Source organism: Dendrobates tinctorius, unplaced genomic scaffold (assembly GCF_039654945.1).
Source record: "Dendrobates tinctorius isolate UK_male_01 unplaced genomic scaffold, ASM3965494v1 ptg000044l, whole genome shotgun sequence".
NCBI classification, from domain to species: Eukaryota; Metazoa; Chordata; class Amphibia; order Anura; family Dendrobatidae; genus Dendrobates; species Dendrobates tinctorius.
In genome coordinates this window covers 20,508,846-20,527,466 of record NW_027361712.1, presented here as the reverse complement: position 1 = coordinate 20,527,466, position 18,621 = coordinate 20,508,846, and the positions used below count along the sequence as shown (strand labels likewise).

At 44.7% G+C, this 18,621-nt stretch overlaps 1 protein-coding gene across 6 annotated transcripts in view; it reads right to left on the bottom strand.

Moving 5' to 3' along the window:
• LOC141089114 (dehydrogenase/reductase SDR family member 4-like) overlaps positions 1–18,138 on the bottom strand; it is a 44,385-nt gene extending 26,247 nt beyond the window's left edge. The window contains exons 1-5 of one of the 6 annotated variants that reach the window (XM_073575408.1): positions 17,984–18,138; positions 6,353–6,516; positions 3,129–3,306; positions 1,991–2,092; positions 360–430 (exon numbers count right to left, since the gene is read on the bottom strand). In XM_073575408.1, the coding sequence (XP_073431509.1) occupies positions 360–430; positions 1,991–2,092; positions 3,129–3,306; positions 6,353–6,516; positions 17,984–17,992 (524 nt within the window). In that variant the 5' untranslated portion in view covers positions 17,993–18,138. The other 5 variants (XM_073575411.1, XM_073575407.1, XM_073575409.1 and 2 more) reach the window with 5 other exon arrangements.
• Positions 18,139–18,621: the final 483 nt, after the last annotated feature.

Here is an 18,621-nt window from a genome sequence, read left to right as displayed (position 1 = left end):
TCCCTTTTTAGTGGCCAGTGTGAACGTGCGCCTACACATTGCATGCATCGCAACTTATATTCCAGTTCATCTCTCTAGGTTTTTGATACCTTAATGGTATAGCTTATGCCAGAAAAGTAATTGAGTCTATGACTTGAGCAACAATTCTGGTGAGGCTCACGGAGGCGCACACCAGTGATAAGACATTGTGTGCCTCTTAATAAGTTAAGTGCATCCTTCTCCCGCACGTCCATCATTAAGACTGGTGTACAAAACGCCAGTCTTAATACGTAAACTGGGCCTATTGTCCAGAAAATGTAGAATGTGCAAGACAGCTCATCTAGTAAAGAAAACTCCTCTTCATGCCCACAAATTCTCACCCTCTTTCCTGCATTTTGGGCACCACAAGCTTCACCAAAAGGAATGTTGCTTTAATATTAACGTCTAGGATCTGAAGAAAAAATAATGAGTAAAGTGACTTTGCGAGTAAAATGGGTATCTAAAAACTTTACTATCTTAGGCATTTAAAGCTGATCCATCACCACATTTCACAATACAAGCTGCAAACATTTTTGGAGAGGTCACTACTTAATCCCTTTTGAATAACCTCTAGATGGCGAGAAAATAAAAGATACTCTCCTACAGGCCTGGCGCTGCTCCTCTGTACTCAGCACTGTAATCCAAGGTTGTAGCCAATTGGCCAAAAAGTGGCTGCAGTGGTCACATAATACCCATAATCCCCAAACCGGCGGTAGACACAGTGTTGAATATGGAGGAGCAGCATTGGTCCAGGAGACCACCCTGCACTCATTCAAATGGGGTTGTTAATTAGTGGACAATCCGTTTAAATAGATCTTTTAGACCAAATTAGGCTGATAATCCAAGTTAAAATGGCTGTATAAGTTTGAAAGTTTCCTGCCTCATACAAATCTATGGGTGCGTGTGAGCCGAGTCTCGCTGCCAATCGCAGCATGCTGCAATTTTTTTCTCAAGTCAAATCGGCATAAGAACATAATGGCTGATCTGCACTGCCACATAGTATAACATTGGGCCGAGTGTGATAAAATAAAACACCGCATAGCACTTGGCCGTATTGTACACTTGTGTGAGCGAGCCCTAAAAGAAACGTCTGGCATATGTAAGAGTTCACACAACCAATTATTATTATTTGCATGTTTTTTACTGTTCCGTTAAGACTTTTATTAATATTTCTGGCTTCTGTACAGTTATAATTTTAGACTTTTGAGTGTGTAAATAACACTTATTACATTGGTAGAAAGTTGGACATTTACTGTATACACATTGATCACATGCACTTTTTCTAGTAATAAAAGTCAGAAATGCTTTAGCTTTCATCAAACATTATCAAAGTTAATAAATTGCAAAGCACACGGCATAACAGCTCTTGGACATTCACCCATTATAGTCTGGTACCGCAGCTGAGCCCTAGTCAAATGTTGTTTCTGATCTAGACCACCCCTTTAAGGATTAGTCCCAATAAGGAAACTGAGTTTGCAGTTGTCTCATGATTTTACAGCAATAAAATGCCACCATGTAACTGGAACGTAAAGCTCACCATACCCGTTAGATGGCCATTGGATTAATGATGGTTCGGCTGAAGTCATCTCCGCCAGCTGTCAAACACAAGAGCGCGCTCTCGGCCGAGAGCTCCTGTGAGAAAGTTGCTATCGGACATCCCTAGCGGTGTCTCTGGGAGGCAATGCGACCGGCAGCCCAAAACCAGATGTGTCGGATCAATAATTCCCCCGATAATACATCGCATACACATTAGACTGTTAACCAGTCGATATCAGTGGGTTTGGTCAACATCAGTTTAATGTGTATGAAGGCTTGAAGCAACATCATGTATTAGATTTTTTCATTTATCATGATGTAAAAAGTGGTAATTTTCAAGACTGAGCCCTCACCCCATAATAATGGCTGTATTCACAAAAATGTAATAAAAGTATGGCACTGCTTTAAAAAAAAGTGTTATTATAACCAGTCATACCTTGTCCCACACTTCTTCTGTAGAGTCCAATATGTTCCCAATAAACGGGTTAACAGCAGCATTAGAAACAAGGATATCAACGCCTCCAAATTTCTGCACAGCCTATAACAGTTTGTTGTGTGAAAAAGCAGATATTAAAATCAATAGCACCTATTTTAATACTCAATTTTCTGTCAAATGATAACATAAAAGTTTGTGAATGGAAATAAACCTACGAATGACATTACTTCCTAATATACTGTAAAGCCAGTAAGAAAAAAAATCTTCCCCAAAGGTGGACGACCCCTTTAACAATCAGTACTAAGGTAAATATGATTCTGAAGGGTATCAAAGGGGCCTTAATGAGCACATGAAGAATGTAGCTATTAGAAATTAATTCCCAAACCACACATCTTTACCTTATTTGGAGATTGATTATAGAAAGGCATAGCTGGATTACAGTGGGTACAGTGGGCGACAAAAATAATTACTCCATGGAAACTGTGAATTTGGAAAACACTCTGCTTGGGGATGACATCATAGTCTTATTATACCAAAGGCTAAAACAGAACTATTAAATGTTTTTTTTTCATATGTAGGCCTGTAGCCATGACAATGGAATATCCACCTTGTAGACTTCTTATAGGAAAAATCTATCAAAAAAATTAAAAAAAAAAAAAAAAAAAACATTCTTCATAACCAGCCTTGCTAACGCTGACAGCTGAGGGTTGCAGCCCCCAGCTGTCAGTTTTGCCTGGCTGGTTATCAAAAATACAGGGGAACCCACGCTGTCTTTTTTTTTTTAATTATTTATTTAGAGCGCAGGTGCCGGCTGATGAATGCTCCCATTAGCCTCCAACTGCTCTTATTGTTATTAGTGGCAGCAGGCGTAAGTTTACCTTCGGTCACTGGCGTCGGCTGATGGGACTATTGCTCCCATCAGCTGACGCCAGTGAGCGAAGGTAAACTTTTTACCTTCGATCATAGCTGCCAGCTCACACTGCAACAGCGTGGGAACCACAGCAGTCTGACCAGCGGTAATGATTTTACCGCCGATCAGAGGCAGTGTTTCCCGCCACGCTGTCATGCACATGTCGAACATCCAGGCGTCCACCTATCTCTACTGCAGAGCTGTTTCAGAAAAACCGTATATACTCACTGTATTCACTAGTTTTACTCTGTCTTCATTCTTTCCCACATGGCACACTGTCCCTTCTACCGCCAATCCCTCCTTTTTGAGTTCTTCAACAGCCCTGTCCACATTTTCTTGTTTTCGGCTACTGACAAGAACTCGTGCACCATCCTGAACAAGTCGTCGTGCAATAGCTAAGCCGATCCTGCATTTGACAATATTAAACTCATTAATATACATTAATATACATATGTTCAAAACAGCTGACATGTGCCGGAAAAGATGTGGGCTCAGCGCCGGAGCCCACATCAAAAAAGGGGACGGGGACGACACGACATGCGCAGTATGTCCTTCCCTCGCTACACTATGTAAACACCTTTTTTTCCTACTTCCTTTTTGATGACACTTGGTTTGAGAATTCCAGTGCACACTGGGATACTCAAAGCATCATCAGTAGGAACAGGCTGCAGTCACTGCCACAGCCCCTGCCCCCTCCCCGACACAAAGTGTCATCAGTGACACTCATGTCAAGGGCTGGGATTGTCTCTGCATGATGTGCACAATGACAGTGTGCTCTGTAGCAGGCTCAGATCAACAGTAACGAGCTGGCAGGAGAGCGCACTGTCAGTGAGTGTTGTCAGAATACCCGCCATGCAGATACCAGCACTGCACTTGCAGGGGAGGCGCAGGTCTCTGCCCGCGGGTATTCTTACAATGTGCGCTGACAGTGTCCTCTCCTGTCAGTTCATTACTTCTGTGCTCTGCTTTGGGGAGCATACACATAGTGCATCCCATTCATCCTCCCTTACATCAAGTGCCCTTCCAAACATTTGACCACAAGTGTGATCTGCAAGTGGGTGTGACTGTCCCTAAAAAAAATGTGCTGCAGCACCAGATGGATTACAGATTCTCCCAGAAGACAGGTTCCAGAAGTTAGCTCATCAGTAATTTATTTTTTATTTTTTTTTACAGACATTTCTGCGCAGTCATAATTTGGTGTTTCTAAAGCGGACACTTTGTCTAACAGTATTATACATCATTTACAAAGATTTTCTATACTCCCTATCAAGTTTTTAGTGTTTAAAGCGAATTTTGTCACCAGATTTTTGGTATGTAATCTGAGAACACCAAGATGCAGGGGAAGAGACCCCGATTCCAACGATGTGTTACCAGTCTGTGCTTTTCAGTTTCAATACAATCAGTGTTTCTTCAGCAAGAGATTATCACTACAGGACAAGCTGCCCTTGTGCCTCCTACCACACCCCTACAACTAATTAGCAGCTTTCTGTCACTGTATAATGTACACAGAAAGCTGCTTATGAGTGGTGTGGGCAAGGTTATAAACTGCTCAGAATTCTGAGCTCTGCTAAACCTGCAATGAAGAAAGCTGGGATTTTTTTAAGTGACATATTGCTGGAATCAAGGTCTTTTTACCTACATCATGCTGCTGTCAGATCACGTAGTAAAAATCTGCTGATAGATTCCCTTTAAGGCCGGGGTCACACTTGCGAGTGCAATGCGAATCTCTCGCTTCTCAATACCCGACACTGCCGCCAGCAGTTTGGACCGGAGCGTTCAGCTGCATAGAAATACATGCAGCCGCACACTCCGGTCCGAGTGCAGGCAGCAGTGCTGGGTATTGATGAGAGTTTCTCGCACTGCACTCACTCGCGTGACCCCGGCCTAAGGGGAACAATATGCAACGCTGCACTGCACTTTACATGACATATTTTAAAGTCTGTGGGCCCAAGTCACTTTTTTTGTTTTGTGGTATTCCCTGACATTTTTTGCACCAAACTCTTAAAATTTGCTGAAAAATCATCCTTTCTTTGCCTTTAACCAGGTTTACCAACTTTTTAGTATCAAAAGTTGCTAATCTTTTAAAAAAAATTTCCAGAAACCTTTCTCCAGGAGAGGACTGGAGTGATATTCACCAAATAATGCAACATTTGGTAAAAGCCACATTTCATGAACCTGTCTAACACATCTGGATAAGCAAAGTCGTTGCTGAAAAATAACAAAAAAGACTTAAGAACGAAAGACAGCTTATAAGTTTCACAAAATGAATAGAGAATAAAACGCAAATACTAAAGCTGCTAAAAAGGAGGAAATTATTCCAGAAAACGATGAATGGGGGCCTGTGTTCTGGCTGTAGAACTAAAATACTCATATATGCCTAACTTTTGCTACTGAACGCATCCTAATATGCACATTTACATAATAATGAACATTAAGAATGGCACAGATTTTTGTTAATGAAACTACAGAACTGTGGACAAAAAACATTTTGGGGATTTTCTCTTTTGATCTATAGGAGGCAGAATTTTGCTAGATAGCTGGTAAAGATTTTTCAGCTTAGGCCTGTTTCACATTTCCGTTTTTTTACGTCAGTCAAAATGCGCCACTTTGGCGGATCCGTTTTTTCCCCCATAGACTTACATTAGCGGCGGATTTTGACTGACGGCCGTCCGTCTCACCCGTTTTTTTGATGGATCCGTCAGAATTTTAGCGGCTCCCGGGCGGAGGAGACGGACTCTGAAACGTTCTTTCAGAGCGACAGTCCGCTATTTGTATTGCGCATGCCCAGCAGATTTGCTCTGGCAGGGATTTTAACCCTGCATAGCCGTGAAAAGAGAAAAACAATCTCTCTCAGGCCGCGGTTGCTTTAAATTTCACCCTCTTCCCGGCTGCGGCGGATCCGTATACAAAACGGATCCAGTGGCATCAGTTTGGCCGATGACGGAGACGGATCCATTTTTTAACCGCCTGGCGGATTTTGACTGCCCTTGAAAGACGAAAATGTGAAACAGGCCTTAGTTAAAAAAAAAAAAATGGCTAAACCATTTGAGCCGGTAATGAGAACCAAGCAGTAGGCACTTTTCCTCCTCCCATCCTGGTAGGTTGTACAAAGTTCTTTACTTATATGCCACGAGAAATGGAAGTATCCTGCGCTGCTGGAGAAATGACAAGCATCGATGGAATATGGAAAGTTGGCTTATTGTCAACGCGTTTCAGAGTCACTCCAACTCCTTCAAGGAAACCACCAATGGTTGTACTTTCATTTATGGTCGTCCTGAAGGACAAGAGCTTCAGTGTCGAAAAATGTGCAGAAGGCGCTTTTAAGACCCCTGAACAAATTTCTTTAGCGGCATGGTGTGGATCTAAATTGTAACTGACAAATGCACATCTGTGCAATCACACAACTGACAGTGTCTGCTTAAATAATAAATACGTGCAAAAAGATGAATTACCCTTCTGAAGATGCAGTCACCAAAGCCACTTTGCCTTCAAGTTTCCTGGGAGTTTGTATTCCTCTAACACTCTGCATTTTGTAAGGTCCTCTACCGCCGGGTGACAGGGAGAGCAAGCGCTGGAGGGACAAGCGAAACATGGAAGACAGGATTGGACTGTGCACCTGGAGCACATAGGGAGGAGAGGATAAAAGCTCAAAGTGCATGACAGTATCTATATAGACAAAGCAGATATATCTTTAACCGTTCAAGTGTGATCTGGTGTCATGACCATGAGGAAAAAGTTTAAGAAATTCTAGAGACCTCTCTTACTAACAATTAGCTTTCTAATTAAGCTGTATTAACACAGGTTTAATTTTTTTCCTCCATATCCTAAAAAAAAAAAAAAAAAAAAGCTGCAGGTTTAAAGACTGAAAGTGTACTAGATTTTTCAAGTCTGACAAATCAGATCTCTGCATAAAGGTACCATATTTTGTTTTTATTTGGGGACAGTGGACTACACAGCCACATGTAAAACTATTCCAACAAGTTCCCATTAACAACATTTAGAGATATATTTTACAGCAAACACAAGGAAAATTGGAAAGAGTAGTCTAAAGAGGTTCATAGACTTCTACAAAAGGCGTTTTCTAGGCTTGACCTGTGCAGTGGCCACTGTGCAAGGAGGGAGAGGAGGCGAGTTATAGTTGTGTTATATGTAGATGCTACCCGTCATTGTATACCCGCCTGTGTTTAACCCTTTCATACTCCAAGGTGGTTTGCACGTTAATGACCAGGGCAATTTTTACAATTCTGACCACTGTCACTTTATGAGGTAATAACTCTGGAACACTTCCATGGATCCCGGTGATTCTGATATTATTTTCTCGTAACATATTGTACTTCATGATAGTGGTAAAATTTCTTTGATAGGACTTGCGTTTGTTTGTGGAAAAAAAAAAAAAAATAGAAATTTGGTAAAAATTTCGCAATTTTCCAACTTTGAATTTTCATGCCCTTAAATCACACAGATGTGTCACATAAAATTCTTAACAAACAACATTTCCCACATGTCTACTTTACATCAGCACAGTTTTTTAAACAAATTTTTTTTGTTAGGAAGTTATAAGGGTTAAAAGTTAACCAGCGATTTCTCATTTTACCAGCAAAATTTACAAAGGCTCAGATCAGCTGTAAAGAGCTGTCAGAATAAAGACAGAAAATACCAACAAGTGACACCATTCTAAAAACTGCCCCCTCAAGGTGCTCAAAACCACATTCAAAAAGTTTAACCCATCAGGTGCTTCACAGAAATTTTTGGAATGTAGCAAAAAAAAAAAAAAAAAAAAAAAAAGGGATTTTTGTGCACTCACCATAAAATCCTTTTCTCTGAGCCAATCATTTGGGGAAGTAGACCAGGGGTGTATGCTGCTGCCACCAGGAGGCTGACATTAAGTAATACAAAGAAAGTTAGCTCCTCCTCTGCAGTATACACCCTCCTGCTGGCTCCCAGAGAACCAGTTCAATGCAAAAGCAGTACGAGATCAATAACATATAAGAGTATAACATGTCAATTTACAGGACAAGCACAAAGCCATTAACAGTGTGGGTGCTGTGTCCCCCAATGATTGGCTTGGAGAAAAGGATTTTACGGTGAGTACACAAAAATCCCCATTTCTCCTTCGCCTTATTGGGGGACACAGACCATGAGACGTCCCAAAGCAGTCCCTGGGTGGGGACAACATAACAGATCAGGCCCAGCAGAACCACTGCATAAAAGTGAGCTACCGAGTAGAGCATGCCCCGATCCCTGCTGGGACAGGCTGGCCTCTGACGCAGAACGACTCCCGGAAGGTGAAACGAATCTACCTGTCAATCATAGTCGATAAAGCGGCTAAACCCTTCCTGTGACAATCAGGAAGCCTGAATAAAGCGTCCGACCTTCGGAAGGCTGCTGTCCTCGATACGTACCGTCTGAGAGCTCTCACTTCATTCAGAATATGGAGAACCCATTCCACTTTGTGAAAGTACGATACCACCTTGGCAACAAGGGGCGAGAATGGCCTGAGGATAACCTTGCTTTGATGGAAATAAAGAAAGATGTCCGAAAAGATAGAGGGAGACCTCCGGAAAAGTCGCCTGAATGACATGACCGCAGAGGAAAAATGTGAGACCTTCCATGACTGTAAGGTCAGTCCGGATCTAAAGGAGTCTCCTGTAAGACCCCCAGGACAAGTTAAGGTCCCCAAAAAAAATCTAGCGGTATGCGATAGGGAAGCATCATATGAGATACTCCCTGCGTGAAAAGTCTTACTTACAGATTTGTTGCAATAAGGTCAAAATCTGGATTTTCAGCTAACTGAGCACCAGGCCAGAACCCAGATTGTTCCGAAGGAAAAAAATAGGGGGAGGTATCCATGATCCCTGCCCCAGGCAAAATGTGTGCTGAGGCGGCCTTACAGCACTAGTCGCTCACAACTTGTTGTGAGAGTCCCGCCTGGGACAGAACTCGAGTACTTTGGCGTTCAATCTGGACGCCATAACATCTACATCCGAGTGCCCTAGCGAAGACAGATTTGTTGGAAGACTTCTGGATGAAGTTTCCACTTGCCTGAGGTGAGACCCTTACGGCTGAGGAAGTCTGCAGCCCAGTTTCCCACTCCTGGGATGAGCCCTGTCGAGATTACCAGAATTCGGATGAGGGGACCCGCCAGAAGACAGTGGAACTGCTGTAGGGCTAGTCATATTGCTCAGATCTCCAGAACGTTGATAAGGAGTCTGGGAGCCCGAGTTGGTTGGCAGCCTTGAGTAGTGTGGTAAAGACTGGCCATCGGTAGACACTACTAATATTAAACTGGAAAAAAGGATCTCCCTTAGTTGAGGGAGGAGCTCAAGTCCACTGATTGAGCGCCAGTCTGACCCACAGAGACAAGCGGAGCGAATGGGACTGCTTCCATTGCCGCCATTTTTCCCAGAACCCACACAGCAACTCGGATGGAATGAGGGGACGAGAGACACAGTGCGTGAGCTGCCTGCTGGAGGCCCAAGGCCTTGTCTCGAGGGAGAAGCACCAACCCTCTAGAGATATCCAGGAACATCCTCAAAAAGGATAACCACTGGGCTGGAAGTGGGGAAGACTTGCTTAGGCTTAACAGCCAGCCCAGGCAAGACAGGGTATCGCAAGTGACACATACACACTCGGCGCAGTTCTGGAAGTACGGTCCCTTGACTAAAAAATTGTCCAGAATAGGACAGGATGAGAGAGTGCAAGATGTACATGATAGCTGCCATGACCCTTGTGAACACTATGGGAGCGGTAACAAGGCCGAAGGGCAAAGTCGTGAACCGAAAATGCTGTTTGTGAATGGCGACGTGCAGAAATCTTTGGTGCGGGGAAAATATTGGAATGTGGAGGTAAGCATCCCGAATGACGATGTATGTGAGGAACTTCACCTTTTCCCGTTGAGGTAATAACTGAACGGAGGAATTCCACTCAAAAAAGGTGGACCTTAATAAACCTGTTAGAAATTTGAGGTCCAGGATCTGTCCTTTGTTCCGGCGTGGGGAACACCCTGATTGGGAGGAAGTAGAGGGCCAGCCTGGATTGGTTCCAACTTCTCACCAAATAACCAACCACTCTGGTAAGGGAGATATGTTGGAGACTGTTTTGGACGCAGAGTCCATTTTCCATTTTCTGAGCCATAATGCCCTTTTGATTGTAATATCACGAAACAATCACTGACCTCAGGGAGACCAGTCAAAGAAAACACTGCGGCAGCCAGCAAAGGAGCTCAATCACAGTGAAATCCTAGGTGCATTGCTCCCTGGGAAATACAAATATGCAAATAAAGTCCGTGGAGCCTCATTTAAGAGTCTCAAACACGGGACTAGCCAGATCTTCCTCCAGGGAAGGACCCAGCCAAGAAGTGGCTCCTTTCGGAACCACCATTACCACCATATTAAGTGGCCCTTTAAGTCAATATCCAGCTCTTTACGAGTTTACAGATATGACAAGGGAAATACCAAAGTCAGGTATCCATCCACAGACAGCTGTTTCGGGGTGTTGCCCCTCATCAGCGTGGAGTAGGATTCTGGCTAGGTGGGAGCAATGCCTAGTAGACCAACATCACGAAACAATCACTGACCTCAGGGAGACCTGTCAAAGAAAACACTGCGGCAGCCGGCAAAGGCGCTCAATCACAGTGAAATCCTAGGTGCATTGCTCCCTGGGAAATACGAATATGCAAATAATAATTTTGATTGTAATGGCATTCGCTGCCGACAGTGCAGCGTAACTAGTCGCATCCGAAGAGGATTGGACCCATGGTCTCCCACTCGAGACAATTGATTGGCTAGTTGTGCTGCCTCCGGGAGGTTACTGTTCCCAGTTGGGATACTGGAGGGTCTACTACAGGAGATTCGGCTCAAACTTCCTTCAGATCCATTTTTTTTTTTTTGCAAGTACCCGGAGAAGCTATCGGGTGGTGGAATGCACAGTTGTATCCAGCAGGTCAGGATAAACCTTCTCTTGCTCTCGCTGCTGTCTTTGGACGGTGCAAAGTTAAGGTGATGAACCCTCGATCCACTGTCCCCTTAACATGGAGGTGGAGAGGGACCGTCCGCCACCTTGCATCATCCGCTAAACAGTGGTGATGCAGTGGGGGCTGCTCGGACGCCAAAAGGAGGGTGCCTCTGTACATCCACAGAGTTCAAGCCCTCGGATGGACAGTGCTAGTTGTCTGGCAATGGCCTGGCTGCAGAAAAGGATACATAGAGGCGACACTCTATGTGCTTGTCTATTGATGGTGTGGGGAGATCGGTGCCCTTTAAGGGACCCATTGCCCGTAAAAATCAGCCCAGGAATGGAATCCCAAGTCGCGGGAGAAGATACGTGTAGGCGACACTCCGCGTGCTCGCCTGTTGTCGGTATGGGGAGATCAGAACCTTGAAAGGATCCTTCGCCTCAGTCCTCCGATGAAAAAGATGAAAAATGGAAAAGGATTTTTGATCTGAAAACCAGACCTGGCATGGCATCCCACGTAGCAGGGGTGGTTACATGGAGGTGACACTCCACGTGCACGCCTGTTGCCTGAAAAAGAAGACCGCGCTTCAGGAGGTTTCTGCCAAGTGAGTCGCTTATCCGGACGCTACCGTCTGGGTGAATGCAAATGTACCATGAGGGAGTCTAGTCGTCTTGAAGGACACTGTGTGATCCGGAGTAGAGCCGGAGTTCTCGTCAACCTACCGAGATTGGTTAACGGCCTCAAAAATTGAATCCACAGTTTTCCGGAAAACTGTCAAAACCAAATCCAGTAAACCTCTGAATCATACTCAGAATCATGTTCACTACACACCTCTGGTGAGAGAGAGCGAGAAGTGGTGCTCGCAGATGTCAAGGCACATGATAGCTCAGTAAATTTCTACACGCCTGCACGTTTCTAGAATGCTTGCGGCCCCTGCTAGCCGACGACCCCCTTGTGGTAAAGGAACCATCTACCTCAGTCATGGGAGCTGCCCAATCTACAGAGGGATTAAATTGCTTTGGCCAGAGAGGCAAGGGATTGCGACAGTGATGAAGCCCACTTAAGGGGACTATGTACACTGGACTCGGTGACAGTGGAGGACTCCTGAACGTATTAGGGGTCACAAGCCGCGTTTGGGATCACAGGTGTCACGGAGTGGAGTAGCTTGTACACTGCAGGGAATGCTAGAGGTATATACCAGCGCCGCTGTAAGGCGGCGTAGTTCTGCAAAGTTGTGCAGCAGAGCACTTTGTCTAAGAAGGGGATCTCACCACAGATCAGCTAGAAGGGATAACTATCTTAAAGAGGCTTCATCCTGTGCCAAGTAACTAGCACGAAATTCCGGGAGAATGGCATAAGTTCTATACGGGTGTTTAGTCCTCTTAAGGGACACTGCATGATCCAGAGCAGAACCGGAGTCCTCGTCAACCTCCAGAGACTGGTTGACATGGTTCCTGAAACTCTGGCGAGACCAGATTCAAGAAAACATCCTATTCATACTTGAAACTTTGATTGCTACAGATGCCAGGTGAGGGAAAGCGACAGATCCACGGACACCAATGGATGACGTACTACGGATCCGTTTTGTAGACGCATGTGCGGTTCTAGAGCGCTTGCGGCCCCAGCTAGCCCACAGATCCCGTGTAGGGGATGATACATCTACAACAGTCATGGGAACGCTCCTATCCCTGGAGGGATTCAATTGCCTCGACCAGGGAATCCATGGATTGCCAAGTGACAACGCCCATTCAGGGGTCTAGGTACATTGGGCTCGGCGGCAGGAGAGGGTACGTGGAGGCGACACTCTGCGTTCCCGCCTGTTGTAGGTTTGGGGAGAGCGGAGTCCTTAAGGGATCCATCGCCCCTGTGTAATCTAGAGCGGATGAATCCTCCCAAGTGGTTGGCGACAGTCCCGGCCAATAGAGGAGGGATTATATCGCTTTGGTCAGTGGTGCCATGGACTGCAACGAAGCCCGCTCAGAGGGCTTGATACACTTATTTCGGTAGCGGCGAAGGGCTCCTGCGCAAAAATGTCCATTCTTATGACCTGGGGCTACTAGAGAGTTAAGAGCCATTAAGACCATTATGTAATCCACAAGGTCCAGTGGCATCCATAGATGGTGGACATAGATTCACATGTCCACCGCAAAATGATGTAGGGTTAAACCTACAAAGGGCCGATGTGGACTGATGTGTTTTTAAGAGCATGACCCTGCAGCAGACACATGTGACATGCACAAATGTGAACAGGTCGGTCGGACAGTGTTCACACCACCCACTGACTGAAACACAAAAAGAAAGCACAGAATAACAAACGTGCAAAAATACTCTGTAGTAAAAATATATAACAGTAAGTAGTCAGCTAGTGCTAGTAAAAAGATGATCACAAATACAGGGTATTTGGTCGATACATTTTTTGCAAAAAACGTATACCAAGCCACTCCACCTCGTCACGGTAACCGTTAACGGAGCAGTCCCTATCTAATGTATTTAAAACCTGAACATGTGAACAGTACCTAAATGAGCAGGATTCAGACAGGTGCTTCCTGATGTGGGCACGTGGTGGTATACATTTTTTGCAAAAAACGTATCGACTAAATACCCTGTATTTGTTATCTTTTTACTAGCACTAGCTGACTACTGTTATATTTTTTACTAAGAGTATTTTTGCACGTTTGTCATTCTGTGTTTTCTTTTCGTGTTAGGGTCATGCTCTTACCCAGGTCCTGTGCCGCAGATCCGCCGTGCCCCTTTAAAAAAACGCCACTCATACATTCTCACCGCAGATCCTTGCCTGGCATAATTTCCCGCAAAGCAGTCGCCCTTGTGTAAGCCAGCCGGGTGGACCAAGATGGCCGCCGGGAGTTGCAGAGGCGGTGAAGTCTCGCAGTGAGCGAGAAGCGCCAGATCGGGGGCGGCGCCACTGCTGTGATGTCATCCAGTTGGCAGAGCTTCATGGATTACTTCATGAATAGACCCAAGCCGGGGCCTAAATTTCTGCTGCCGGCAGGAGCATTACCCGGGGAAGGGGGACGCCGCGTGGGAGCGCCGAAAACCCTGCTGCAGAAGCCCATCGCCGACCTCCCTTACCAGCGGTGCGCGTCCTGGCATGGAACCGCCACGGATGATCATGCTGCAGCATGGACGATGGTGCCATCTACCTACTCTGAGTTGAGGGGAAAGACCGTCTGCCTTCCCGCCAACGCCGCTGTACATCGGGGCGATGGGGAGGGAGCAGTATGGGCGCAAAGTTTAGACTTTCTGCCGGTGCCACGTGGACGGTGCAGGGAGCCCTCCATCCACCATTCTCTTGTGAGGGAGGTGGAGAGGGACCATCCGCATCCTTCCATCACCGCTGTTCTATCAGTGGTGATCCAGTTGCAGGAGAGGATACATGCTCGCCTGTTGTTGTTTTGGGGTCCACTTTCTCCTGTTACCCTTAGGGAAATAAAATATTGGGGGCAAAAATATCATTTTTGTGGAAAAAAAAATGATTTTTTTATTTTCACGCCCGGGCATTATAAACTTCTGTGAAGCACTTGGGGGGTCAAACTGCTCACCACACATCTAGATAAGTTCCTTAGTGGGTCTAGTTTCCAAAATGGGGTCACTTGTGGGGGGTTTCCACAGTTTAGGCACATTAGGGGCTCTCCAAAAGCAACATGACACCCGCAGACCATTCCATCAATGTCTGCATTCCAAAACGTCACTACTTCCCTTCCGAGCCCCGACGTGTCCCCATACAGTAGTTTTCTCCCACATATGGGGTATCAGTGTACTCAGGACAAATTGGACAACAACTTTTGGGGTCCAATTTCTCCTGTTACCCTTGGGAAAATAAAAAAATTGGTGACTAAAAGATCATGTTTGTGGAAAAAAATTACGATTTTTTTATTTTCACGCCCGGGCGTTATAAACTTCTGTGAAGCACTGGGGGGTTCAAAGTGCTCTCCACACATCTAGATAAGTTCCTTGGGGGTCTAGTTTCCAAAATGGGGTCATTTGTGGGGGGTTTCCACAGTTTAGGCACATTAGGGGCTCTCCAAAAGCAACATGACACCCGCAGACCATTCCATCAATGTCTGCATTCCAAAACGTCACTACTTCCCTTCCGAGCCCCGACGTGTGCCCATACAGTAGTTTTCTCCCACATATGGGGTATCAGTGTACTCAGGACAAATTGGACAACAACTTTTGGGGTCCAATTTCTCCTGTTACCCTTGGGAAAATAAAAAAATTGGTGACTAAAAGATCATGTTTGTGGAAAAAAAATACGATTTTTTTATTTTCACGCCCGGGCGTTATAAACTTCTGTGAAGCACTGGGGGGTTCAAAGTGCTCTCCACACATCTAGATAAGTTCCTTGGGGGGTCTAGTTTCCAAAATGGTGTCATTTGTGGGGGTTTTCACTGTTTTGGTACATCAGGAGTTTTCCAATCGCGACATGGTGTCCGATCTCAATTCCAGCCAAAAAAGTGAAATGGCGCTGCTTCCTTTCTGAGCTCTGCCATGAGCCCAAATAGTCGTTTACACCCACATATCAGGTATCTGCGTACTCAGGACAAACTGCACAATAACTTTTGCAGTCCAATTTCTCCTGTTACCTTTGGGAAAATAAAAAAAATTGAACCTGAAATATTTTTTTTGTGAAAAAAAGTTAAATGTTCATTTTTTTTTTTTAAATATTCAAAAAAATTCCTGAGACGCACCTGAAGGGTTAATAAACTTCTTGAATGTGGTTTTGCGCACCTTAAGGGGTGCAGTTTTTAGAATGGTGTCACTTTTGGGTATTTTCTATCATATAGACCCCTCAAAGTGGCTTCAAATGTGATGTGGTCCGTAAAAATAAAATGGTGTTGTAAAAATGAGAAATCGCTGGTCAACTTTTAACCCTTGGGCTATGTGCACATGTACCGGAACTCTCACGGAAATTACCGCGAGAATTCCGGAATTCCAGTCCGCGGGAAAATCGCATTTTAAATTCCTGCGGAAAAACTAGCATTTTGCAAGCGTATTTAGCTTGCTGAATTCCTAGCGTTTTCCAAGCGATCTGTAGCATCGCTTGGAGAACTAATTGACAGGTTGGTCACACTCGTCAAACATAGTGTTTGACGAGTGTGACCAACTTTTTACTATTGAGGCCGCCTATGCAGCATCAGTAGTAAAAGATAAAATGCAAAAAAAAATAAAAAATGGTGTTATTCTTACCTTCCGATGTCCCGCGCAGCCGTTCCCAGTAATCCTTTGTGAAAATGCCTGCGATGACGTCCGTTCTCGCGGTAATTCGCGATGATGTCGCACGAATGACCGCGAGACTTCGCGATCCCGCAAGAACGGACGCCATCGCGGGCATTTTCACAAAGGATTACTGGGAACGAGAGCGTGGAGAGAGGCGGGAAGGCTGCGCGGGACGCCGGAAGGTAAGAATAACAATATTTTTTATTTTAATTTCTATTTTTTACAGGGATATGGTACCCAAAGCCCGGAGGACAGTCTCCTCTCCTCCGGACCGTGGGTACCATCCGCAAATGTTCTGCTTACTTTCCGCATGGTGTGCACAGCCACATGCGGGAGGTAAGCGGAACAATGCATTCCTATGGGTGCGGGATCGCCGAGATTCCGCAAATTAATGAGCATGCTGCGGTTTTTACCGCAAAGCGATTCTGCCACGGTAAAAACCGCAATATTAGCACAGTATTATAAAATATTAAAGCAGTGGGGAAGATGTCTAATGTTAATTTAATAACAAATAAATATAATAATATAAACTAAATGTGCAAACAGCCCCACTGAGACAATGGATGGCAGACCATCCGGTAACGAACCACTATGCACACTGAGTATGGTGGAAGGTGAAACTGACAAGGTGTCATATACTTGTAATGAATGCAGCAACACAAAAAATAGATAAAATACCCTTTAATAAAAAAATTATTGATGGGTGTACACATTAAGCATAAAAGGCATCCCCAAAATTTATACATGGCATAATATCATGGTAGGCTATAAAAAAATTTTTTTTTTTTATATAAGTGGCAATGTGGTCCCCAAGATAGCTGTATATAATATATGGTACTATTGGAAAATAATATATATGTGCCTAAATCAAAAAGCAATTAATTCCAGTGTGTGATACAAATTCATCATGCAAAGAGCAAAAATCACATTGTACAATGGGGAAAAGAAAGTGTTAAAGAATTAATACCTCATGAGCCAAGGGTGGATGCCTGAGAACGCGCCCCGACGTGCTTTTCGGAGAAGAAAGCTAGTTCGTCCACCCTTGGCTCATGAGGTATTATAATAATACCTTATAACTTCCTAACAAAAAAAAAAATTTTGGTTTCAAAATTGTGCTGATGTAAAGTAAACATGTGGGAAATGTTACTTTGTGTTTTTTGTGTGCTGTATCTCTGTGATTTAAGTTGGAAAATTGCGAAATTTTAACATTTTCGCCAAATTTCCGTTTTTCTCACAAATAAACGCAAGTTATATGAATGAAATTTTACCACTAACATGAAGTACAATATGTCACGAGAAAACATTGTCAGAATCACCGGGATCCATGGAAGCGTTCCTGAGTTATTACCTCATAAAGGGTCAGTGGTCAGAATTGTAAAAATTGGCCTGGGCATGAACGTGCAAACCACCCTTGGGGGTAAAGGGGTTAACAGCGCGCAAAAAAGTATAAAAATCAAATCGCACACGGGACATCCGTTTGGAACCCAATTCTTATAGATATATTGCCATTATTAACTCAGGAAACTATATTGGATCGAGTCCATGTTTATGTAGCTGTATGAGAAGTGACGCCGCACACGGACAGCAATATTGAGGAAAAGTCCTGAAGGTGACACCGACATTTGTCCCCGGCCTCACACAGGGGAATGAGGGGTGCAGCGCTCTAGCATAACAGAACCAATCACAAACTCATTTATCGCCATAAACAATACAACCAGAAACCGCCCCGTGTGTTTAGGAGCTGAGTCCCAGCCACGGATCTGACCCCTATATACTAGGACAGAAAAGCGTACGTGCTCTTACGTCAGGCTGTGAACAGCCCCAAGTCATTCTCCAGCCCCGCTGCAATGACTCCATTACTGTATATGAAGGGTATAGGCAGCAAACAAACCTGCAGCATCGTGCCCACCACCAGCACTGTCCGCACGGAACTCGGCTCTTCTCTTTCCTGTGCTGGCAGCTCCTCCCTCTGCAGGCCTCTGTCTCCCTCTGCTGGCCAACGCCTCTCACTGTTTGCTCGGCCTCCTGATTACTGCTAATGGCCTGACGTGAAGAAGTGGAAGAGAACCTGTCACAATATAGTGAGTCAGCCAGTCCGAACACAGGGCCGACCCCAGGTGAAAGAGTCTCAGTGGCCACTATACCAGGATTCATGATGCACAGATATGGCAGAGAAATATAGGTATAGTACAATGCCAAAGGTTTCACTTATATTACCTGAGTGATATTTATTATAAATTCTGCAATGGCCCAGAAAAACGGTGAATCGTCACAGGACACAATTTACACATTTTAGATCAGACAGTATAGTCCGCCATACAGTATTATGGGCACCACATAGTCCTCCACACAGTATTATGGGCACCACATAGTCCTCCATGCAGTATTATGGGCACCACATAGTCCTCCATGCAGTATTATGGGCACCACATAGTCCTCCATGCAGTATTATGGGCACCACATAGTCCTCCATACAGTATTATGTGCAATACACAGTCTTCTATACAGTATTATGTGCACCACATAGTC